This window comes from Pithys albifrons, chromosome 3 (assembly GCF_047495875.1).
Source record: "Pithys albifrons albifrons isolate INPA30051 chromosome 3, PitAlb_v1, whole genome shotgun sequence".
Lineage (NCBI taxonomy): Eukaryota > Metazoa > Chordata > Aves > Passeriformes > Thamnophilidae > Pithys > Pithys albifrons.
Window position 1 is genome coordinate 36698221 of NC_092460.1, and position 26738 is coordinate 36724958.

The 26738-nt window shown below is 37.9% G+C and overlaps 1 protein-coding gene across 4 annotated transcripts in view; it reads left to right on the plus strand.

Annotated features, from left to right (window-relative positions):
• Window positions 1-14365, plus strand: part of SLC15A5 (solute carrier family 15 member 5) — a 33284-nt gene extending 18919 nt beyond the window's left edge. For 2 of the 4 annotated variants that reach the window (XM_071551375.1, XM_071551377.1), the window contains 3 exons: window positions 3892-4023; window positions 12024-12132; window positions 13878-14365. In XM_071551375.1, coding sequence (XP_071407476.1) covers window positions 3892-4023; window positions 12024-12132; window positions 13878-14022 — 386 coding nt within the window. In that variant the 3' untranslated portion in view covers window positions 14023-14365. The remainder of the gene's footprint in view (window positions 1-3891; window positions 4024-12023; window positions 12133-13877) is intronic. The other 2 variants (XM_071551376.1, XM_071551378.1) reach the window with 1 other exon arrangement.
• The last annotated feature ends 12373 nt before the right edge of the window (window positions 14366-26738 follow it).

The following is a 26738-nucleotide window of genomic DNA, read 5'->3' on the forward strand; positions in this document are numbered from 1 at the left end:
GATGAGCTCCTGAGGTCCCTTCTGACCTGAACTCTTCTGTGATGATTTTATTGAGACAGGATGCAAATGCATGATAGCTGAGCTGTGGTTGTAGTCTGTGACCACCTTAAAGGCCACAGTCAAAGGAAGGTGAAGCAATTTAGCTCAACACTTTTCATTTCTGGACCCAGTAAATAGAATTATTACATATTTTTCACAGAGCACATCTGGGCAGGTAACACTATTCAACTGACAGGCTAACCTAGAGATTGTTGTAGGCAAAAGCAAGACTTGTTAGTGCTCCAATCAGGAGTCATCAGAATATGCCTCCACAGATCATCACACTTTAACTTGTGACATGGAGCCAGAGATAAGTATTTCTGGTTTTTCAGAGCACAGTATGTAGTCATACTTTTGATTGTGAGTCTGAACCTTCTCTACCTTCCATTATTTACTTTTGCATGTCTAAGGTTTATTTTCTTCTGAGAAGCATGCAGAGTGCTTACCAGTGTTTTACCTTGCAGAGCTTAAAAAAAAATTAGTATTATAAAATTAATCTAAGCAACATTCACTTAGAGACACAGGAAAAGTAATTCACTAGCTGATCTCTACAGACATTTAATTCGATGGGTTGAGTGTCACTTGTTCCAGTACAACCCCAGAAATGTTCAGCTTTTCATTTAAGAGCAGGAAATAACTTCAGTGTCTCAGGTTCATTCTTATACTCTAAGACTACTGAGAGATGTGGGTCACAGTCTGTCACTAAAAAGGTAATTTTCCCTATTTTTAAATACTTAGCACTTTCATAATGCCTCTTCATCTGATAGCTCTGAAGTACTTAACTGAGACAGGTTTCTAGGCAGGTAATTTGGTTTCTAGGTTACAGGCTAAGTGTAACTGAAAACTGTGACCTTCTCTGTTTAGCTTGACAAAAAAAAAGGTTAGGAGGTGACTTGCTTACAGTCTTCTCATGCAAAAGCATCAGAAGAATATTGCTGATAGAATAAGGCTTTCTAATCTAGCACACTGGGACACAGCTGAAGTCCAGTGAGTGGAAGATGACATTAGCCTTTAGAAAAGGAATAAAACTGCATATTGCTTGAGGTTTGCTTTTTTTTTTTAAGAGATCTCTAAAGGGTTGTGATTAGAATTTCCTAGGAAGAAAAGACACCTTTACCCCATTAAGTAAGGGTCTTGCTATGAGCTGTGGTTAGAGGTGTGATTTAAGAACTCCAGTAAATGGGGCTAAGTCAGACTTGAGACTTGCATATAGAAATAACTAAAGGTAGGTGCCTTAAATAGGTTATTGGGTAGTTGACGGGGACACTGGCCTCCATTCCCTTGCCCACACACAGGTGTCTGGCCCCATTTGTAGAGTGCCTTGCATGGGGACAAGCAGGCTCCTTGCACTCTCTGTGCCCCCAGCTGCTGCTGGAGAAGAGCATGGTTTTCCCACAGGTCTTGCACAGTATCAGACAGCCCTGTGCAGATGGCTGAGGTTCACTGAAGCACATCTGGCAGTACTAAGCCTCTGTATTGAGGCTTCTAAACTGAGCTCCACGTTTCTACTTCAATTTTAACTGAATTGCTGTTCAGGAACCATTCAGTGGATCTCTGTGGATGTTAGTGACAGCTTAGACACTTAAATAGTTTTTTCACCTTTCCTGACATTTTACTGCCTTTCTTATGCAGAAGGTCAAATTCAATTATCATAATAATTTACTTGATCTGAAAGTACATGATCCAAGTTGAAGACAGAAATGTTCACACTTGTAATCAGAGGGAAGAAAGGAGTTATCTCATTTCTGACGTCCTTGCTGGGAGAAGTTAGAATCGGTACATTGAACTCTTTATCTTCATTACCACCTCTCTTACTGGGACTCTTCAACCTGGAAAAGAGAAGGCTTTAGGGTTACCTAATTGTGTCATTCCAGTATTTGAAGGGATCCTAAAAGAAAGATGGAGAGAGACTATTTTCAAGGGGATGTAGTGACAGGGCAAGGGGAAATGTCTTCAGACTGAGGGCAGGTTAGATTAGGTGTTGGGAAGAAATTCTTTCCTGTGGGGATGGTGAGGCACTGGCACAGAATGCCCAGAGAAGTTGTGCCTGCCCCATCCCTGGAAGTGGTAAAGGCCAGGTTGGACAGGGCTCTAAACAGGTAGGTGTCCTTCCCCATGGCAGAAGTATTGCAACTAGATGATCTTTAAGGTTCCTTTCAAGTCAAGCCATGCTATGACTTGGTCCCTGATGCTTAGAGTTTTGTTTATACAATAAATTTAATTATCCTATGGATAGGAGTTTTGTATAACCATTTGCTTCAGGTGGCATGAGCATCTCTTAGAATAGTATCAGCATTTAATACCACCAAGGTCTTTAAAAATAAAATAAATCAATGATATTGCTCTCCTTCACAGTGTTAGAATGTAAGATCTCACAAACCTTTGCCAGGCTGAATTTCTAACTAGGAAACTACGCTTTGAAGTCCAATGGTTTAATAGAAATCAGTGTTTGCTGAGGTGTTGCAAGAATATCATCATTGTGTCTCAAAACACTTAGAAGTGTTTGCTTTTTAGCCAACAGCACTGATAGTTCAAGGCTATATTTGGGAATGCTTTGCCCACCAATGACATACAATAAAATCCAGGGTGAAAAGCAGCAGCTCTTTAATAGTTCCCCAGAGCACAGTGGGAGCAGGGAAGACTAGAGTATGCAACTGAAACAGCAGGGGTAATTTATGTAAGGAGGATGCAATTGCCCAAGCTGAATTGGCCAAGATGCATATTTTGCACTCTTCCTTTTAGAAGAGAGGAATAACCAAAACCTTTTTAGTCTTGGTGATTTAAATTAGCTAGAATGCTGTATAATGTTTCAGACTGTGTTGTTGCATCTACAGCTAGGCTCAGCTGCTTTCTCTTGCCCTCAGGCTTTTTGTTCTTTTTGTGAATGGAGAAGAAAACCCTGCCCATGGTATTTTTTCTTTAAAATATGTTTCCAAGGCTCTCATTTGGACATCCAGATTAAAAAGGGTGAAAGGTGGTGATGCAGAGTGTCATTCGTGTTCAGAAGTGCTTCAGGCAACTCAGCAGCCAAATAGGATCCTCTGCAGCATGTTTTTCAAGCTGGAGGTCATGTAAACTCAGTTAATAAAGCAGTTTGGGAGGCACTGGGGCTTGGAAAACCAGTGTGGATGAGGACTCAAGGTATGAAATTAAGAAACAAAAGTTATTCATAGTGAAAATTACTCAAAAACAACAGCTATCATAAAGTCTTGCTGTTACTGCAACCTACTTCAGCCAAATTACAACTGGTGGGATTATTTATAGTCATCCATGCTACAACAGAATGCTACAGCTTCCTGTCAGTACCAAGGAGTCTGGGGGTTGCATTCTGGGGAAGAGGAGCATTGTCCAGCTTTAAGGTAAAGTAAAGTACCTGTCCAAGTTAATGTAGAGCTCTAGCATTCAGAAGTATTTACCAGTGGCAGCATGGCATTGGCTCTGGCATAGGAGGTCCTTCTGTTCTGCAGTTAAATGTCATATCTGTTTTCTTCTTGCTTACTGATCATGGTGATGTTTGTCTGGTCTTTATTCCTGAGGCTTTAAAAGGTGAAAGCAACTGTCTGAATGAATGATTTTTGTGTACTTGTGGAATACTGATAGTTGTATGTGATGGTTTATTATGGATTCATTTGAACAGTTTAGATAATGCTTTGGTAATAAGGTAGATGCTAACATGTCTGATTGCTCCTCTGCAGTAAGTATATTCTCTGTATAAAATATGGAAATCCTCTATTATAGATGCTTTGAAATTTTTTTCTGTCTTATCTATCTTCTGATATCATTTACTTCTTTTTATTTCCTTTTATTTTTCTTCTTTTTTTAACCTACAACTGTATCTCCTTCCTTTCTAAGGTGCCTTACTTTCGTTCTGGCTTGTGCCTGAAAGAATTAGAGGGATTTCCATGCATTTTTTAGCTCTCTTTAATGGAGCTGGCTGCTTTATGGGAGCTTTCTTTGTCCAGACAGCCCACGCAGGCACTGAAGGTAAGAGTATGTTCATGACTGGTGTTCCTGAGCTGTTTTCTAATATTATTGATTTGGAGAATTAGGCAGCAGAATTAAAGGAGATGCCAAAGTTTTATTGATTTGCTCTCACAATTAAGATAGAATTAAGATAGGAAATAGCCTTCCAACTGTATTCATCCAATTTTAATGAGTCATCTTAGTTTTGATAGTTGGAGTAATTAGAGGGTGGCATCTTGCAGGAATTCCTCCCATTCAATCTCTATACTTCTGTTCTGGGAGACAAGAAAATAAATTGGCTAGGAAGCACCTTTTTATGTTCCTATGTTCATGTTATTCACACTTATGTGGAAGCCTCTGACCATGAGAGCAAGATCTGTGCTTTAAAGAATGGAGAACATGCATTCCTGTCTGTTCCACAGTGTTGTCAGGGAAAGAAGTTTGGCTTGAGTGTTTGAAGACTGCCTAGGGAACTTTTTCCCCTGGACCCACTACTTCTCTTTTGCTTTCTTCACACCTTTCTGTTTGCCTAGCTAATGGAAGAACCAGATTCAGTGACAGTGACTATACGATCTCAATGTGGTTTTACCCTTTTGCAGATGAATACTGCAATTCCCAGAGAACTTTGTGTTTCAAAAGGAGTTATTTCAGATTCAAACTGTTGAGGTGTATTTAGTATAAGCCCTTAACTGGAGTTTTTTATGGGTTGCTGACTTTTAAGATAAGCCGCAATTTTCTTACTCATTTTTCCTTTGCTGAGGAATCTTTGTTTAATACAGAAAAGATTTGTTTCATAAGTAAATTTAAAAAGTAAAGCATTTGAGCTCTTGAACTGAGGGACAAGGATTCCTTCATTCACATATCTGAAATAGTTCCACTTCCTGAACCAGTACTTCTAAAGATGCTTTCCACTGATGAGCTCTTTTGGTCCAGTGTTGCAGAGAACTGTTCTCATAGAGAGCACAAGTCCTGGCCTAATGCATTAAACCATTGCAATTACTGCTGCTGCAGAATTTTGTAACTGTTCAGGGTTAAGTTTTGGGTTCTACTCTCTCCTATGTAAAGAATCATGTATCTTAAAAACAAGGAAAAATGGGTGTTTTGAAAGAATGACAAGAAGATTTTATTCCTACTTGCAAGATCTGAACAAACAAATCATGCTTTGACATGCAGTACTTGTTTTAAGTTAAAAATTCAATTAAAATTTTATAACGAGGTATAAAAACATCACCTAGAGATAGATAAAAAACAGGAATGTTTATACAAATGAGTCAGGCAAAGAACTGCTAAGTACCAAGGTATCCAGTGTGGAGAGGCAAACTCCTTGTTCCCCCAGTGGAACAGATTATTTTCATTGTGCAATGTGGTTTCACTGTAATAGGGGTCCAATGGCACAAACATTTTAAGGAGGACTGTGTTGCTGACTTCTTTATTCCCCTCACCCGAAGCATGGAAATTATTAATTTTTATAAGTTTGAAATATTTTGTAAAACTGACATATTTTACTGCAGTTTTTCTTTGGGCATAATTAAATAATTATAAAATAATTAAGCATCATGTCACCACCAAAATATTTTGCCTATGTTGTTTCACTGTTATGTAATTAATTAGTTATAGAATATTTTTATACAAAGTGATAGAGGAATTTTTGCATTTGGTTTGCAATTGAGTAGATTTTTTTGTCTACTTTTCTATCAAGGTGATTTTTTCTTTTTCTGTAAGTCTCTGTAAAATCATTAAATTGATTCAAAAAAAGAAAATGTTCGTTCCTTGCCAGAAATACTGTTTTAACTGAGAATTCAAATTCTTATCCTGGCTGGAGGCTGAACTGTCCAAATTCTTCATAGGCTGCAGTTGCCATGTTCTCACCCCTCTGGCTCAAGATTTTTGAGCAAACTGAGAAGTGTCCTGGCTAAAATAGTGCTCACTCTTATGCATTTGGATAGCAAACTTCTCTTTGTAGATTTGGGGAGGGAGGGGAGGTGGAATTGACCCCATCATTATCCTGAGCTAAAGGCACTCTGTAATGTCCAAGCAATGCAGTAAGAGTCTGTATTCAGATTAAGGTGCTGTAATGGGACTGAATAAACCCCTAAATAGAAAATGTTCTCTGAAAACTTGAAAGGCTTTAGAAAAAATAAAGTGAAAATTATTTAATGTTTGCTCTGTTGCTCCAGTTACAGGAGTGTTAGAGATTACTTTCCTTATTAGTATGTAAACAACATATTGGGCTCTCACTTTTTACTTTTAAAAATAAGTGGAATCTCACTGGTTATCTCTTTTCCAATGTTCCTTGCTTGAATAAGATAAATTATTCCAAACTGCCACAATTCATGCAATTCAAGTCTGTAAAAGATGGAGATATTCCTGTATCCTCATTTGTGTTATAATGCTTCAGACTGAAGACTTAGAGTGTTCCTCTACTCATCCCAGATAGACTTTTTTCCTGCTGAATCCTAAATCAAAGTAGATTTGGGATCAGACTTCTGTAGCTGGATATAGACTATAACGAAACCAAAGGAGCATTTTGGGCCTGGTTTTGTTTTTCTCCCAGTTTGGTAGGAAATGTTATAAACAAAATTCTTTCATTACATCTGTATTTTTTCCAAACTCTTCCATTGTGATGAAAAACTAAAGATCAGAAAAATAATAATTGTAAAATTTATACAGTTTAATTGTTACCTATTGAACTTTCTAAAGATGGCAGTGATTTAGGGAATAAAATTGTGACCTCTCTTAGGTCAAATTACAGTAAAATTACACAAATTAAGCTCTCATTACTGATATGCGGGGGAGTTTTTCAGCTCTGTTTAAAGAGAGTGTAAAATATTCAGTATCTGGACAATTTATGAAACTGGGATTAAAGCAAAACAACCAGAACCTTATTTTTTTCTTCCTAAAAATGCTCAATTAATTTATTTATACTGGATGTTCTTTCTAATTTTCTGAAAGAGAAAATAGTGTTCGTGCAATAGTTTTGTAAGATTTTAGCAAGGTTTAGTGTGTGACTCTTGAGCTATGAATGCTTTTGTCTTGTCTCATGATTCTTGGTTCACTAAAACCTGAGCCAAGACTATTTCTGGTTCTCCCATCTCTAAGCAATGAGACCATGCTTGCCATATTTCCACAGCGAAGTAGATCCTCCAGTGTGTATTTTGAAGTGTTGAAGCACAGAGGGTGTTGAAAAAATTTAAACTTTTTTATATCCTATTTCATGTCACTAGTTTAGAATTTTATTTGGGTTTTTATTGGCAAAGTTGATCAGATATCAGTCAGTCAAAGCTGCATTAATCACTTTTAACGCATCTATGGAGGATGGTGTGAATATGATAAAATAAGACTTTTTTTAAAATCTGACGAGTGCAAACAGATGATGGGTGACAGTGATATTTTCAGTACAAGCTGGGAAACTGCTTTCTTTTGGATCTCTTACCTCTCCTAACATTTTAACGGAAGAAGATGCAAGACAAAACCTGTCCTCCTATGCCAATCATTTCAGAATACATTTCTCTAAAAATATTAACATAAATATGTAGAAAAGAAATAAAAATGAAAAAGGTCAGAGGAAGGAAACTGCCCCAGATGCAGTATTTGGAGAACCATGGAGGGGGTTGCTGTGGTTTGAGTTTGTTCATTTTTTGGTTGTTTTCTTTTGAGGCTTTTTGGTTTCAGTTTGGTTTGTTGGTTGTTTGTGTTTTGTTGGTTTTTTTTTCATTTGGAGCCTTGTGTGATTCTAAATACCAAAGATGATAAAGCTAAAGGATATTTATTGCAGTCCAGATGGTGGTGTCCACTGGTACCTACTTAGCTAATAAGGATTAGAGGCAGACTGAGACTTTAATTTGGGTATGATTAAACACTAAATACATGCCCACTAAGTTGATGAAATGATAGAAGGCAGTACAAACCTTTTCAAAAATATGAATTAATATTTTTCTGTGATCATATCTAGGATGCAAGATAGATGCAAAAATGCAAGAGTGGTACTGAATAGACTAACTTCTGACATGTGACTATTTTGCTTAGTCTTGTGTTTTCTCTGTAATAAAATATGATAGTGTTATTCAGTGAAAAAAAAAAAAAAAAGAAAAAGAAAAACCTGAATGCCTTCCTGTGCAACTTTGGGCTTTTCCTTGAGCTCTCCAAGGGTGCCATCTTAGTAACAGGTATGTTGTGTGTGCTAGTATGTGTTGAAGACTGGTTTACAACCTTTTCTTTGATGGCTAATACTGTCAGCAGCTCATCACTGTAAGTCATCCACCAGAAGCAGCCCAGAAAAGCTTTTGTCCATGTTTAATCACTGCTTCACCTACACCTCTGCCTGTTTTGGTAGGATCAGGTGTTTTGTTGTTGTATAATATTCGTTTTTCTTGTACTGACTTATTTTGATGCAAAATTGATAGGACTGAAACATGTCAGTGAAAGCTTACCATGTACTTTATTTCCATGATGGTACAGCAGACTTGAGGAACTGACTCTGCCAAGGCTTAATCCTTTAATTGGTTCTAAAATACAAAACCAATTCACCTACAACCAATAAGAAAAGTCTCTTTAAAATATATGCAACTAAAGGAAACTTCTGATTATTTGTGGTGATTCATGATACAAAGCATTTCCTTTGTTGGAGTAAAAATGGAAATCAGAAGCTTGTTGCAGAAAGTTAATTCCCAGCGAGCAATTATCCATATGACAAACCAACCTTGTAATTGACACTTCTGTTGGCAATCTCCATAGAAAAGTAAAGGATTGATAGAACCCAAAGGCAGTTCTTTTGGGGGAAAGTGAATCATTAGCATATTGCATGCTGATTCAAGGATGAGAAAGTGCTGGACTCCTCAAACACAGCAATGCCCAGAGTGCTTTACTCTGGCAGAAACAAACAAGCTGGCCCACCAAGTTCCCGATGTGCATGGCTAAGAGTAAGATACCGAAAGTGTGAACCCCAAACCCAGTCAGTGAGGGTGCTGGAGTCTGCAGACAGCTTGTGGAAGGTTAGTGGTAAGGGGTGAAAGCGTCTAAAGACAGTTTTAGTGCCTGAAACACACAGGTGATGTTTTAGCACTGACAGCTGTTCTCCCAAGGCTTCCTGACAGCAGAGAAGAGTATTTTCTGTAAAGTGAGTGTAAGTAGAAGTAAATGTAGTCCAGGTTTATCCCCTCTTTTGTGGAAAAATTTGTATTTAAAAAGGAAAATGGAAGAAAAAAGATTGAGAAATAAATATGTTTAGCTGAAAATAGGCAATGGTTACAATAATCTTTCCTGCATCCACCAAGGAAAATGTGTATTGGCAGTAGGATTACAGTCTGGATATCCTAGGACTGCTGCCATCCTTGTTCCTCTGTAGAGAAAGACACCCCTGACAAACCTTGTTGCCCCTCTCTGAAAGGAATAGAATGCCTTGCTCCTACCTCTTGTTTTGGACAGAGCAGAAAACTAGAGAGAGAAAACCCGTGTGCTATGGCAGCTGAAGCCTTACCACGCCCAATACAATTTTGTGCCTGCCTATGCTGTTGCCCATTTACAATACAGGGTTTTTCAAAACCTCTGTGTCGTTATCCTGGCCTCACTGTTTAAACACTGGCAATTAGTAAAAGAAGCAGGGAGAAGCTAGAGCAATGATCTTTGACTTGGGACATGGAGGAGGCTGGTGGTCAAGTCAGAGTAGAACCCAGATCTGCTTGCCAGGCTGCCCTCCTACCCTCACAGAACAAACAATTCCAACTTTCAGTCCTTCCATCTGGTGCCTTCACTAGGGGTAAGACAGTTTCTAAGATCCATTTTACTCCATTCTCTTTGAAGCTGCTAAATTATTTTTATTTACTTATTTGTTTTTATCACTCAGTGCTATTTTTAAGTACATGCTTTCTGTTCAGGTTCCATTGTAAATATCATTCCATTATGAAGCTCCTGCTGCTCATACAGTTAGCCTAGCCAATGTGAGTAACCTACCAGACACTGTGAACTCTGCTTTGACAAGCTGTAGCACCGAACCCCAAGTGTGCTTTCTCTTTCATCAGCTCGATGCGCTCTCTCCCTGACTTCTACTGGCCACCAGGGGATGCAAAATGAAAAACTACCTGATTGTGAATTATGACAGTAAAAGTTTATAAGCTGCTAAAATGAAGTTATAGCACCTAGGAGCTCAGTCAACTTACAATGTTAATTGATAACTTTTGAAACTTGCTCTGAGCTAACGCTACAAAAGGAGGGGTGCAGGCTGTGGTGAACTGGTGCTGCTCTGAGACAGGCAGGAAGGTAATGTGGCATGGAGAGAACTGCAGAGGGGTTTGAAAAACTGCTGCACTGATGGCAGTTCTTCTCTGTTAATCCCAGGAGAGCTAAAGGCAACAGCTTTGAAAAGAAATGTGTTTACAACTCTAAGATGTGGAGGGAAAAGAAAAATGTGAATACATGACTGTGTGTTTGGGGAGGCTTGTAATTCTTTGACTGCTGTCTCTGCTCTATGCTGTGGAACTGCTCTTTTCTCTAATTAGAAAAATATTGACAACTTAAGGATGGCTTTAGATGGCTAAAGATGGCATTAGTGGCCAAAAAGATTGGTGAAGACTGTCAGGTTTGTACAGCACAGCTGTGGCAAGAAGTCTGGTTTTCCTTCTTTCCCCTTTACGTCATTCACGGGGAATAGCCACAGTATTTCTATGGGCAGGATTTGATACCAGACATTGAGGTAGCAAAGAAAGGTGACTTTGGGCACATTGATGCTGGTATTTTAGTGCAGTTCTGGAATGTGTTTTTAATCTGAATCTCCTGATCATCTCTGATTTGCATTGCGGAATGATCTTGAGGCATAAAAACAACTGCACTCCATTTGGATGGAGCTAATGAAAAAAAAGGGTGCTCATGTCTGATATGTTCCAGCTATCTGTGGGAAGTGGTTTGATGTGAACACCCCTGAAAGTGTGGACATCACATTTTCAGCACCAGCTGCTTCACATTCTATATTTCTTCATTAATTGCTAATGAAGACAGTCTATCTGCCTTCTTTAAAGGCAATAAATATCCTGTATTTCCAAGTTATCTACATGGTCATTACAGCACTGTATAGGTCTCTGATATTCTGTAACTTCAGTTTCTACTGTGACTTGTTTTTCACCTTGGTTTTATGGTTTTGCTGTAGTTGATTATAGTACGTCAGGTATTTACTGTATTCAGTTGCACACTGACTGGGGCTGGCTTTCTTTTTAAGCGTCTTGATTTCCATAGTTATTTACCACCTGAGCTTGTTTGCAGACCTGTTGCAATGAACATTGAAAGCAATACACTTGCAAACTGAAGCACACAGGAATACAGGCAGGGAAGCCTCTGTGTGCACACAAGTGGTTCTGTGCTCTGCTGAATGGAGTTTAGGCTGCCAAAATGTCCCAGACACTATTGCCAAAAGCCTTGGTAGAAAAATGTCTGATTCTTCCAAATAAACACTTGGTACAAGAAAGACGTGTTGCTAAAGGTAACTATAAAGAAAGGTAAAGTAAAATATCAGGTGACATCTTGGTAATGGAGCACTATCCATGGCACTGAGGCTTCTAATGTTTTTGGGTTTTTAAATTTTTTTAATGTTTTTCATTAAGAAGAATCTATCAAAAGTATGAGAGGTATGAACAAGGATTTCTACCGGACACCTTAATTCCAGCTCTTTGTAAAACCTTCACATTTAACATTCATTTAGCTGTGTGCACAGGATAATACAGAGGAAAGGTGGCCCAATCATTACGTGAGTTGCTGTGCAGAATTAGGTTTTCCAGTACACTTCAGATTTATTAGAAAGGTTCTTTAGTTTATTTAGGTCTGTACTGTGCATCTGCAAAGCAAGAGCAAATGTACACTGTAGACTCAAACAAACCATGGATGCTGTGAGAATGAAGTCTGTATAAACAGCTATAGGGGGGTTCAGAACACATGCTGGGGTTGTCTTACAGAAAGTTATCTTCATGTCTTCCATATGAGCCACATCTCTTGCTGCAAGGCAAACTAATTTTGCTTCAAATGTCTGCTTTACCAAGGCAATTGGTTTCCACACTTGCTGCATGAAGGTAAATTGGAGAGATTCTTCTTCTTCTTGGCTTCTTTAATGATGGTGAACACCCTGGGGTTCTGGACCATTGCACACAGGTATGTGTGTGAAAATGAAAGCTTGATGTTTCATTTGTAGACAAAAGTTCTTGTAGAATCTGTAAAGAAGTGTGTAATGAAGAATTGGTAGTGATAGATCATATGTGGATAAGTGTGGTAAAGTTGAAAAAAAAAGACTGATGTCATTAGCCTTAGTTAAGGGGTCTTACTAACATAAAAATGCCTTAAAGAAAAAAGAGCATCATATTCTATATAGAAAGGTGTAAATATGTTGGCATGGAGTTCAGATGCGAGCACTATGATATACTGGCCATGGAACTGACCTCCACTGTGCTTGGCCTTGTATCAGTATGTAGAAAACAATGCTGTCATCTCAACAAGCTTGCATCTTTAGTATAGGGCAGCAGGCAGCAAGGTGCTATGGAAGCAGCAGTCCACTACAGATTAATGTTGTATGCAGTGGTTTTGACAGCATAAACCAATGTGTTTCCTGATACTCTACTGGGCATGGGATGAAAGCAACTTTCTGCTGGAGACAACATAATTTCTCATCCCCCACAAAGGAAGGAATTTTATGCCACCTGTAGAGCGTAGGTTTAATCTCTGTATTTTGCCTGTAAAATGCAGGGAACTCAGAACTGTGATTCCCTCTTCCATCCAGCATGGCTTGAGAGTCAGCCTGCCTCCTGTATTCCAGAACATTTATGGCAGTTAACTTTCTATTGTTAGCATTATAAGTAATACTTGAAGTCAAGAAGAGGGAGGGAAGCAACCTGTGTCACCAGGAGTGGGAAGGGTCACGTGTAAGTGGCATTCCCTCTTAGACTTGCAGAGGCAGTTCTATAGAAATCCTTCAGAAACCTTCATGAAGCAGAAATTTGATGATAGTAATAGAAAACTTCCAAGGGCAGTGCACTTCTAGAGCTCTTGACAAAAGTATTGCTTTTTCTATTACATTTAGCATCAACTTTGCAGCACCAAAGTTTACCGTAGCATCTTGTCCATTATTTCAGCTTGATTCTCTTCTTCTAAATGTGACCTGAGTCACAACTAAAAATGTTTCTCCTGCATGTATTTTATAGTCCCCTTATGAAGTGAGATTTTATTCTTCTGTAAAATGAAATTTTCATTTGTGACATTTACTGCAAAAAATAAAAGGATTTAGTTGTCAAAAACTTGCCATAAAATTATGTTGAACTCAACAAAAAATTTTTCCACAACTTTGCGTATTTGTATGGGGTTTTTTTAACCTTCAATCTTCCTAAAAGTAAGAAAAAAGTTTTAAAAATTTCATTTAAATCAGTATTTCACTTCAGAATCAAGGTACCTCGTTTTTCAGTAAGAAAACCATACAAGAAATATGATTTTTGAGGTCAAATGTTACTGTTTCATTTTGTGCTGAATAAAGATTCTCCCAGAGGGGAGAAAAAACAGGGTGGGTACTATTCAGATAAACACTGATTTAGGTGTGGTCAGAAACAAGGTTTTAAAACTGTAAATTAGAAAAAATGCACTAAAATTTCCCTGAGGAAAAAAGTGTGGGTTTTTTTAAATTTGTTTAAAAGATAAAGTAAAGGTATTATTAACATCTGCATCCGATTTGGCACTTATCCTGAAGTTCTGAAAGGTTCTAGAAAAATGCATATTACTGGCCTAAGTTTTTTGGCTGCATAGAACTAAGAAGGCACTGTACCTTGCAAAGTGTTGCCTAACAAACAATGGGTGAAGCCAATGTCTGAAAAGATGATTGTTTTGGTATTTTCTTTCTCTGTCATCTCCCCCAGATACAACAATCTGCATCAGGATTACACCAGTGAATTCAGAGGAAGCCTTCCTGGAGAAAAGCTTTTGAAGCATGAAAAAACCATCAAGCATTATGATACTGTCCTGGAAAGTTCTCCCATTTTGTCTACTATAGAGAAAACCTGATAAAATTTCACTCTTGTTTGACTAAATTTTGATTGTGTTCTCCACCAACTTTCTGATGATAAATTACCTAGCGTGCTTAAGTGGAACTGCCAATGTATTTTGTGAATTATCTGATGAATAATAATGTTATTTATAAGTTTACAAAATAGCATTTGTCAAGGGATTTGGCCTTGTAGAAGGCTGCACTGTCGTAATTCATGATGAGGAGGAGGGGTCATTGCTAGGCATGGTTAATGGAGAGAAGCTTTTAATCTCTGTATGGAAATAGATAGATATCCACATATATTTGTACTTAGGAATGGTTCAAAATTAATAAACATGTATGCATTTGTTTAGCAAATTACTTTGCAGCAGTATAATTTACAAGTAATATTGGAGTCTGGTATTGGCTGGTTGATTCTTGCAAAGGTGGGAGACTCACATGCTGTTCTTGAACCTGCTGCTTGATCTGCTACTCACGGTTCTGCCAGTTTTTGACTTAGTTTCATTGTCACTAAAATGGACAGAGCTGTACTTTGGAACTTTCCTTGCAAATTACTTGGAAATCTAACAAAAATATACTAGAAAACGTATACCAGTCATTGGTCCATAAACTGTGCCATGAAAAATTGATGCTGAGGTATCCAGTCTTATCTGAGAGAAGTACTATGAGATTTGACATTCATAAAGGATGATATAAAGAAAATTGTTGGTAGGAGAACTGAAGATGAGAATTTATTTATATTAAAATTATTTATTGTTGTCCAGTTGCAAGGAGTGAAAGGGATTGGGAGAAAAAGCTTGGGAAAGGGTAGGTACAGTTGGAAATGGGGTGAAAATATTTTTAGTGAAATACATTCCAGTTTAAAGATCTACACAATTTTAAGCTTTCCCAAAATTGGTAGATTTTGTTAGTGTGAGAGATGTTAATCTAGCACTTAACATTTCTTTTTAAAAGTCATATTACTAAAAAGAATGAGGATAGAATTGGATAAGGAAACATATCAAACCCAAAAACTAAAGGAGCACTTGGATATCAAGATGTTTATAATGGAAGTGGTAGTTAAGTTAAAATGCTTGCTAGATATGAGGAGTGCTCTCCCACAGGAGAAACTACATTAAAAGGACAATGCACTGAAATGACACAGGGTAGTTTGTGAGCTGAAACTGTGAAAGAGCTGGTAAAGGAAATCACTGTTTAACCATATTTAATGCTGTAACTTTGGGTTAGGTGTTGTGGAATAGGGATGAAAATGTAGTAAATACACCTAAGAATCCGGAAGGAAAGCAGGAAGAAGCTGTTAGTTTGATCTCACTACTATTTAATAATTTAAAAAAATATTTAAAGTAATGAGATTAAAAAAGAACAGAAAATTGAATCAAATGCAATATAAATATATCAGAGGTAGAGTTGCAAGACTACCTTAATGTCTGCATAATGAGAATTCATTTTCTAAACAAAACACAGTAGAGATGATCTACATTGATCTCAGTAAACATTTGATATATGTCTCATGGGAAATAACTTGTGAAGATGGAGATCAGGGTCAGTGGGAGAGCTACAAGGTGGCTGAGGGGCCCATTAAAAACCAGATGGCAACAGATATTGTAGAAAGGAGAAGGTACCCATCTGGAAGTGAGGTTTTTGTGGAACTTGTTTAATATCTTCATGGTATAAAAGAATTCTGGGAAGCCCCAGTGGAGATGGAAGAAGTAAGTATATCTTTCTACAAGTTTTATCTGAAATGTTCATCATGTCAAAGATCTGCTTTCTGACTAGTGGGGGATGTCATGCCTTGATGGCAGAGCTGAGTGTACAACTCTGTTTGTCCTGTAAGAAGTGGTGTAGGGGAATAAAGGTTGCCTGCTTGCCTTACCCTGGCTCTTGCCAGCAAGGTACAGACTTTCCAAAAGCTGGGCTGGAGCTGGGGCTGTGAGAGGAGAGACACCAAGAGGCTGAAGGATCTTTATCTGAGGCCACAGCAAAGTGGGAGACAGACTAATTTCCACATATTTGAGTAAATTTATCCATCGCACCTGACAGTTCTTTGCTCATAAGGTACTATTTTCTAAAATGTATTTGTATTGCAATAAACCCAAAAATCCCAGTTTCTTGAATACTTGACTTGGCCTTTGTTTTGGCACAGAAAAGCTACAAAAACGCTGGCTGGAGTCTGCTGACAGGAGGTATGTGGTTGCTGTCAATGCATTTGAGAGTTATACACAAAAGGAGAACAATTATGTAATAAAAGAATAAAATCTAAGATTTGGGCCAGTGAGTTTAATTGGTCTACAAAATGCTTTTAACACCTGATGATAATTTTATAAATTTTTAAGTGCAACAATAACAATAGTTTGGAGCCGTTTATATTAGGAACAGGAGAACAAGAAATCTAACCTGATTTTAAGATAAAGTGTTTTCCACTGCTGCATTCTCAGGCTGAATGCCCTCAAACTTCCTAAGACAGGGTTGTTTCTTTTTTTTCCCCACAGAGTTTGAAATTTGAGAAGAGATGACAGCAGATAATAGAATGCAGCTATTGCAACTGAGTTGTTTGATGAAGATCATCCTGCAAGAAAAAGAGGATTAGTTAACTCCCTGCATAGGACTTCTCTGGCATGTAGTCATGCAAGAAAGGCTTTCAGCAATGAAGGAACCGGTTGGGCAGCTGTCTTGGGTTGAGCTGGCAAAATCCCACTATAAAGGGATGTATTGTGGAAAAAGTGGCCTCCTAAGTGAGGTTAGGAGTGACAAGAAATATCTGAGTTGAGTTTTCTATTTGAATACTGCTTAAATTTTCTAAATCTCTCAGCACAGAGTGAAATTAGTATAAAGGACTCTAAAGTCAGTCTTGACTTTGGAAGAAGTTGCTTTTGTGCAGCTCTGGTTGTGACTGTTCCAGTAGGTGCTGTGCTCAGCAGAGGTCATTACTAACCTTGAATAGCCAAATGCACTGCTAGTTTCTACTGGTACAGTTTTGGGGTTTCTTTTTAATGTGGTTAAATGTGTCTTTTATACTGTATTCTTGTACACATATACAAAAAATGCAAGTTCTGTCCCAGACAGTTTATTGAGCACCTCAATTAAGTCTAAAAGCATGGGACACCATTTTGAGTACAGGAGAGGAGAGTGAAGAAAACTCACCAGAGAGGATTAAGATCTCCATCTGTTAAGTTTGCACTGATGATAAAACACGTGCTCCCAGTTGGAACAAGATGCATTAAAAGAGCAATTTCACTTCTACTGCCTAGCAACAATGTCATTGAGCACCTGCAATAGTTTAAACATTAAGCATAATTGGCTTTGCTTGACATAAATCCGTAGTTTTGTAAATAAGAGCAGTTGAGTTTCCATGTAATACCAATTAGCTATAAGGAATGCTTTGTTTGCTGAAGCCTGCAGCTTTGTGGAGGAAAGAGGGAGTTATTAAGACTCGGCTGTGGTAATCAGAAGGTAGAACCCAGATCAGACATTACATTTGAGTGTCCTCGTGCAAGCTATTTAATTGGTTTCACTCAGATTCCCTAGATATGAAAGGAAGAATAACATTCAGAATTAGGTTTTTTGGTAAAGAACCCTGAGAGTGTCTGGTTAAAGCACCCTGGAAGTAATTTTAAACTGAGCTGTCTAGGTCTGTGCTAGATATCTTTCCCCTTCTTTTAGTTGAAAGTTCTTGTAAATTTTCTAGAAACGTTTGCTTTCTGCCATTGATGGAAGGAAGAGGTGCATGACCAACTAGTTATCAAAATCAGTCTTACTTAGTTCCTGTGGGAACTCTGAGTTGGAAAGATGGGGTAGGAAGATGCCCTTCTTGTGGCTCCAGAGCAAAGCAGCAGAGAGCTAAAGCTTTAGACTTAATCTTGGTGTCTGTTTGCTCTGACATGTACTAGATTTGTCTTGGCAAGGGCAAATGTAACCACCTTCTGGAGGGTGTTTTGAAGGTTTGCTTTTATTTCATTGTAATTTTAAGAAAAAAAATTAAAAACTTCAGAAGTCTCCTCATGTGTTCTCTGTTGTGAATAGAATGAAAATTACCTTTTCCATTCTACCTGGTCTCCAGGAAGTCTCATCATAGAAGTCATATTCTGTTGGTCTGGTACTGTCTCTGTAATTTTAAATATAGATTTCTTGGATTAAGAGAAGGTTGACATCTGAACCTCGTGCAGTCTACAAGTACTGGTTCTGACTCTTTAAAGTTAATTAATCAGTTATAATACTCAGTGGTAATAACAGTGTAAGGAACTGCTTTGACAATGATTTTTCAGTGTTTTGAAGATATTTAATCTCTACACAATACTGGATCTTGCACCCTAAGACTGCCAAATTTTAAATACAATCTGCATGTTTTGTTAGGGGTTACATGCTCTCAAAAATAAAATTGGCAGAAACTTTTTCTAAAATGTTGTATGACCAGCATCTTTTCCAGCTTTGAGGGGTTTTGTTTGTTTGGTGGTGGGGAGTTGTTTGTTTTGTTTGTGGGTTAGTTTGTTTGGGGTTTTTTGTTTGATTCTTTCCCTCCAGATTAAGTAATGAAACTGGAGTATATATATCTACATTTGACTGGGGAGTAGTCACCTTTCCAAATATCAGGATTTTATGCAGAGCCAAAATATTCTTGCTCCTATTCTCTAACTGACTTCTGAGAAGTCACGTAAGTCTAGAAAATACTGCAGATATCAACTTTACATTTTTGAGTGTTAGGCTTCTTTCCTGTTAATATGAGAAACTCCTATTGAAGTGGTTGCACTATCACATCTGAAATAGCTTAGTTTTGAACAGAGGTTTTGAAACCAAGTCCTGTATTCCCAGCAGAGTGTGCTGACTGGATGGAACTGAATGCAAGTGTGCATATTTTCTGGATTCTCCTTTTATTATTTAAATATATATATTCTTTTTCCTTTCAGATCAGAAGAACTGTTTTGAAAGCTGAAGCACTTAACAACATAAAAACCCCAATCACTGAGGAGGAGGGAGGACACAAACAAAAACAAACCTTAAAGCAGTTGACGTTTGTCCTACCTGCTTTGTAGCCTGTTAAAAGGCATCTTTTGAAACCACATCCCGAATGCTTTCATTGTCATGTCGTGCAAACTTCAGAAGCAAGATTGCTGATGAGGTTGGGGGTAGTAGTTATGGTAGCACTCAGTAAAAGGCACAGCAAGATACCACAGGGGTTTCTTTGCATGGTCAATGAATATGATATGAAGATACTGTCTATTTAGATGGCAGAGAGGAGCAATCTTTGATATTAAGTAAAAACATAAATTCAAAACTAATGTTGACTTGAAAAGCAATGGTGGCAAGAGGATGCTGTTTGAAACTGAATCCAGCATTACATGCAATTCTGCATTTCTTTACTTTGACTTTTTTTAGCCAAAAGAGTTTTGCTGTTGTCTTGAAAATGTTCCTTTTTAAAATATTCAGTTGAATAACCTGAGAGATTTTAATATCATTCTGACAGATGATAACCCCCTCAATAAGCTTTGTCACTGTTTATAAAGAGCTGTCATTTAGTGGAAACACTCTTTAAACTTAAGCTGTTTGTAAACTAAACTTTAATAGTGAGACTCTTGTGTAAAACCTTAAGAAGCAAAAATAATATGCAGCCTTACATATTCAGTGAAAAAGAGTTAGGGAACGTCTGTGACGTTAAGGAAGAAACTTCATTACAGAGATCCAAGTACAGAAATTATGCAGGTCTTGCGAAAAGAGTTTCAACAACAGAGAGCAGCAAGCTGCACGAGGAGGGGAGGGAGGTGATTATTAGCTATTTGAAAATGGTGTAGCTTCATTATGGTATGCTTTGTTTGTTTCAGCTTTTGGTTGCTGCTCCTTGCTTGGGGTGGGAAATTATTAGAATAGGTGAGGGTGGATGAAGGTCTTCTCTGTTAGATTGCATGAACGTTAAAAAGACTAAATACAGTAGCAGTGAAGGCACGCCTAAAGTGCCTATTTCTTGTATTTGAAAACAATTGACCTTAAAAGTGTACTCTTGTAGTTCTGACTTAAATAACTGATGGGTATAACTTAGTAAATCCAGTGCTGCTTCTCTTTTCAGTTCCAATGTGAATTACCAGTCAATTGATTCTTGCTCTAGCTAAGTTTGTTCATCTGATTAATGGCTAAAATGAACTATTCTCTGCTCAATTATTTAAAACAGCAGCCCCTGTTGTAGCAAGGGTTAACTAAATCATGGTGATCTAGGTTTTGTTCCTTTCCTCAATTAACAATTTCAAGCTCTCTTCCTATGCACCCAGTGTTACACCTACCTTTCGATATTCTTTAGTAAATGGCAATTTCACTTTCTTCAAGCCTTTTTAAGATGCAGTGAGTTCCATATAATCACTTGCACAGATGTTCATAAATATTTTTGGCTGGGTTTTTTTTGTTTGGTTGGTTTTGTGGTTTGATTGGGTTTGGTGGGGTTTTTTTTCTAGATGCTTGTGCAGTTCTGACACAGGCTTAGGCATGTAGGTCCTTCAGAAATTCTGAGAGAGAGTGGCCCAATTTAAATTATCTATTGAATGCTGAAACACAAATTGCACATGAAATCCCCAAGCTTCAGGGGTCTCTGGCAGGTCACATCCTACCAGTCACTCAAACATTTAGTCAGTGCTACCACCATCACCTATGAAACTGAGGCTGTTTGACACCTCTGAGAATATTTCTCATGTTAGATCTGTTGTAAATGAGCACATGGTCCAGAATAATTAATGGTAACACTTCAGTCCTTTTTTGACAGAGTTGTGTTTCTCATGCAGTTTGTGCTGGTCTGTCTATTTAACTGCAATCAGCCATGCCTGAAAGACAGGAAAGAACAAGACGGACAAGTGTGTCAGTGAGTGAACCTCTTTCCTGTAATTAGAAATGCACAGGGAATAAATTATTCTCTAATTCAAGCTGTCCAGCTCACACTAATAATAACAACTCAAGAAGCAATCTGTTTATAAAAATTAAAACTGAATTTGTGAGACCCCTTAGTGCAAGACAGGATTTACTGTGTAGTCTTGTTCTGGTTTATCATCTTTAAAGGGCTCTGTCAAGGCAGTGTGAGTGTTTCAGGCTGGACTACGCAGTCATTTCAGGCATGAATTTTGTATCACACATAATTAGCTAAAACTTAATCAGAAATAAATGTGGCAACTCTGGGAAAAATTTTTCTTTCTTGTGACTCATAAGGAAAAAATGACACAGAATAAAGGTATGAGCAAATGTGGCCAAAGTCTTTATTTTCTTCTATGAACACGTTTTAGTACTTGTGTATTCAATTGTCTTTGGCTTGCATAGGCAAAACCTTTTCTGTGGAGGTGCTGGGGAGGACCCTTAGCAATGGCTCAATAGTTCTTGTTTTGTTTACATAATTCCTAAAGTCTGATAATTCTTGGTAAACACTAATGAGCTTAGTTGCATCTCTCTAATAGTAAGGATTTAATTTAAATGACTCCACAGTAGGCCTTATAATTTTCAAACCACTATAATATTAAAGCTGGAGTAATATGACTCTGAAGGGTCTATCTTACTATCTATCACAGCCTAACATTGTGTGTTAAATTTTTCCTTCTCCAGGCTGTAAATCCAAGAGACTGAATGGGATATTGAAAATTTGGGTCCCAAAATGTTTGACTTAAGGGATTTTAACTATTTCTTGATACTTTGCTTTCTATTACTTTCTCCTAATCTTACAAGTTAGTCATAATTAAGGCCTGTGTAATTGTAGCACCTGATTTAGATACAAAAGCTGAGCACTGGAGAGTACAGAGCTCTCTTACTTGACTTCAACTTGGAATCAAGTAGAGATGTAATGTTTTGAGAGGGAGGAGGTGCCAGAGAACATGTTCTCCAACAAGAAGTCTGAAAATGAGAGTGCACAGTCTCAATTTCAAACCTGGGAAAGTAATCGGGTCTCAGGATTAGATATGTTACTTATCCTCTTTTAGAGCCAAAAGCTATAAAGAAACTGCTCAGAATTTGAACAGCTGTCATAAAGCATCCCTGACATTTTTAGCAATCTCACATCTTTGGATGAAGAGTCATGATAGTAGCTCTACTTTTTGGAAGGCTGAGATGTACACAATGAATTCTGTCTGTCAGATGACATGCTGCAAAAGAGAGTGGTGACTACCAGAAGTCAACCTAACAGGTAGCAATTTTATTTTTTGTTTATTGTGAAATCTCAGCAAATTGCTTTATCCATTTTATTCTTCATACAAAATGTATGTACTATGGTCAGTTGCTGATCTGAAAGTACAGATGAGATTAAGGGAGGGAACAAAAGCTATCTAGGTTTTCTGGCACATTTGTGTATATATGTCACTTCAAAATGAGTAGAACAAGCTTGAAGAGTCACTGTCCAGTAATTTAGAGTGCCTAATTAATTTAATTGCAAACCATGAAATTCTCAAATTAGTTTATTATTCAAATATATTCATGCACTTCCCTCCCCAAGGGCTCTCTCCCTATAAAACACTGCCTTTTCAGTGCAGCTCTGTTTTGTGAACATCTGAAATCTGAACAAAGAATATCCACAATGTGTCAGACCACTCATCCTTCTAAGGGTGTGTGAGGGGGAAAAATGAAGGACAAAACACACAACCCTTCCAGTAAATCCTTCCAGATATCCAGGCTGAAGGAGTTACCTTTAGTCCTGTGTTTTTGCTTGTCCCAGTAGCTTCTGTAACTAATCAGATACCAATAATAACTAAACATAATGCTAGATGCCTGTTTGGCATGTTGTAGTTTAATGTGCAATTCAGCTACTTGTTTTCAGTTTATATTTGTTTTTAGTATCTTTCTAGTGCTTTTACTCTTGGGGTTTTTATGGCTTGCTTTTTGAAGTCCAAGGTGAAGTTAGCTGTGGGCCAGGCACTTCACTGATCAGGCTTCTACAGGTAGTAGGAGGGGGATTTCAAATGGAGGAAAGAGAATAAACTCACATATCACCTTTACAGAGTGCACACTCTTCAATTATTTTGTATGAGCCACTGCTGCCCTTCCATAGCTTTGTAGTTCAGCATCTAACATCAGGGAGCTGTGCTAATGAAAGGAGGTGGGGACGAATCTGGTGCTTTTTGTGGCATAACCTCTCATTACAAGAATAAAATAAGTCATAAGCTATCAGAGCTTCAGCTTTCTAAGTCCACAAAGTAGGTGCATGGTTGATTTGAAGCTTGCTTTATAATCTCTTTGTAGGAAATTCCTTCCATTTAATATAGGATCTTCTCTTTCCTTTTTATCATAGTAAGCAAGGCACTTGGGGCTTCCTTGATGGCAGAATCAGACCTGGCTTTTTGTCACATGGGAAAATAAATAAAAATGAGTTGATGCTAACACCTCAGCTTCCTAGACCTTCATGTGAACTTTAACCTCTCATATGCCCTGACCCCAAAGAAGGATGTATAGAAGTAGTCTTTCTGGTGTATTTTGGGGCTTGATTTTGTTTTCTTTTGCCTTCTCCAGCTTTCATCCCACCAGTGCCCTCAAAGCTTTGATATAAAGAGCACCCCATGGTGTTACAGATGTTCTCTTGTTATTTCAGCTCTTTTGCTTCCTTTTGACTGGCAGCTTCTCGGTGGCCTTATGCTGGCATCCCTGCTCCTGCTCACCTTTCCTCTCACCTGTTATGGCACAAGGGGTTTTTTATCTGCCCTGTGACACACCATGCTCTCATCCAAGCTTTCCTCACATCTCCTCAGAAGTAATTCTGCTTTCCTGGCTCCCTCTGAGGACTGTCACCCAGACTCACTTGGTGTTGCATTATTAAGCATCGAGCAGACACCAAGTGAACTTGGTGGAAACTGTATTCAAAGAGTGTTTCTGCCTCAGCGTGTGATCTGCTGTTCCCCTGGTCTCTATTCTGCTCCCACAGGTGCATCTGCGTGCATTGGGAATTTGATTTCTGTGGGAATCATCACTACCCTTGTCCTTGCACACTCCTTGCTCTTTGTCAGATCCTCTGGTTTTGTAACTGCCATGGATTCGGTGTCTGCGCTGCATTCGAGGAACACTGGGGACATCCAGTGGTCACATGGGTTATAATTAATTACTCCCGATCCCGTCAGGAAGATCAAATTTCCAAGCTTTCTTGTTTTCTTCGTGTTTGACTTGTTTTTCATCATAACTCATTATGCTGTAAAGTGCCTGACAGAAGGTTGGGATGTCTTGTTTTCTCTCGTCTTTTTCTTTTTCTTCCCCCATGTGATGTTGCTTCATATCTATCAACAACAGAAATCAGGAACTCGAGTCTTTCTCTGGTGAATATCCGGGGATATTTTTTAATTGCTTTTCAAATTGAGGATTTGGAAGAAATTAAAGAAAATATGAGCTATTCTTTTGAATGCAGAACACTGGAATAACTGGTAAATATATGTTGCTGCTAGTGGTGACAGAATTTGGGTTTTTTGAGTGATTGCAAATAATCACAATTTTAAGGTTTTTTATACAACTTTTTCACATTGCCTCATGCATAATACACATGTGCCTTGGTTCTTGTGGAGTCTGTAATGAGGCTGAGGAGCCATCTCCTTTCCTATTCTGAATCTGGCAGTCCCTGCTCGTCATGGAAGCAGAGCCTCCCGTTTTCCACACTGACTGTTTTTTCTGGAATGATTCTGAGCAGGACAGATTTTAAAATATACAAATGAAAATAGACTTGCTCTGTGGTTGTTGTAATATAGCATGACAGTGAATTCCAGTCCTTTACAACAGTGGATGGAATATGCTTCTTCCCCTCTCCTCTTTAATGGCTGCTGGTGGTATCACCATGCAGAGGAGCCAGTTATCCTTTGCCCACTTAGTAACTCCAGAAATGGCACGACCTGATCTTCTGATTAGTAGTATCAGAGCAGTGAAATATATATCTGCTGTGCATAGCCAACTTTGCTCCTTAGTTTTGTTTAGAAATATTGAAAAATAATATGAACACTCTGAGAGTTGAGAGAAAGTCTAAATTCTTTCTTTTTTAAAGTTGATTTATTATCATTTTATATAGTATTATTATATTTATCTTAGTTCATCTGATGCTGGAAATGCTGCCTTTTTGTTGTTATTGACAAATACCAACTTAATTTTTAAAAAAGGATTGTTCCTCTGCTATTTTCTGTTTCCCCATTGAGATACAATTTGTGGAAGCCATGGGAGAAATTCTAGTAAAGGTCACTGGCCTAATCATAAAATGTCTTTAAAAGTTTTATGATCCTTTGATGGAGTGCTATTGGATAATTCCTCCTGGAACAGATCTAGCTCTGTAATAAAGCCTTTCAAAGGAACATTGCAACTTTGGAACAGCAACTCTTTTCCCTGGGTTTGCATGTGGTGCTGTGGTGTCAGTGACCAGTCAAAATGCTTTAAACATTTGGAAAAAATACAATGCACAAATGAAGCAAGAGAAAAGTAATGGATTTCAAATATTACCCTGATGTAAGAGTATGAAAATTTCAACAAGGAAAACTCTTATAAAGGAAAAACACTTGAGTAAAATGCATTTATCATCTGAGAAAGTTATATTAAATTATCTCCACTGTATTTGTGAAATGATAACTGGCTTATTCCAGTGCACCATGATGGTTAAACTTCAACACCTAATTTTGCCTGGATCATAGAGGTGGTGGGAATGCAAAACAGGAAATGCTGTGCTGTTCTCTCATTTTCTGTTCTTCTCTGCTGGTATTTTATTCTTCAATCCCTGCTTTTAAAAATATAGATAAATATCATAAGCTAAATAATGGATGTAACTGAATTTATGTCAGGAATGGGTATTTACATAGACTTGTTTTAAAAAACAGTTTTCTCTTTAAGCCAGCCCTGTGCCCTTTGTTGTCTGGTGGAAATCTTCCAAATAGTGAATCGTTTCTACTGATACTGAGTTTTGAAACAAATGCATTTCAAACATTTAAATAAATGTTATGCACATGGCTTTTCATGTTGCTGACAATGCAGTAGTGACTGTTATTATTTCCTTAAAATGGAATTTTGGACATTTGAGGGAAGCTCAGGGCTGTACATCCTGTGTAGCAGGCCATTAGTCAGCTTGGCAGCAGAGCTGAGGCTCCATGGCAGCTCACCTGTTTCCTCCTCCACTTCTTTCTGGAGGAAACTGCTGGTTCTACTTAATGTCTCCAAACAACCTACAGTAATATGCATTTGAAGCTCTGCCAAAGGAAAGTGTAACAGTGTTTGACAGTAGTAGCGGATATCATGAAGATAGGGTGGGTTTTTTGTTTGTTTTTTCATTTCTTGAGATGAGCCTTTCCGTTTTTGCATGAAGTTTTTCTTGATTAATGTATTCATTAAAGAGGAGCAATGGTAATGATTAAACAAAAACATCTTTAAAATGCAGAGTTCATTTCAACCCATTTGGTATTGTTGCACACAAATTGGATTGGCATTGCATCCTGCACAGCAGGTACTCCACTTGAAATCAAAGACAGATGCTTTTATAGGATTAGAAAGGATATCTTGAGGGGTGGAGGAAGAGATTGAGGTTGGGGGCTTCTGTTGCTTCTTCTTGTACTTTTCAGTAATAATGTTAAATGAATAATGATAATACTGCTGTTTTGTCTGCCTCGAGTACTAATAATGTTCTTTACTTGCAATTAAAAGGAAATAAAAGCTTCATTGTAACTGAAGTTCTGAAAAAATCAGAAACACTTATTTGAGATTCTTTCCCCCATACATAACTAATGGCACCTGAGTCTGTTTGAATTTTAATGCTGAGTAGCTTTGAATGAAAATATTTCAC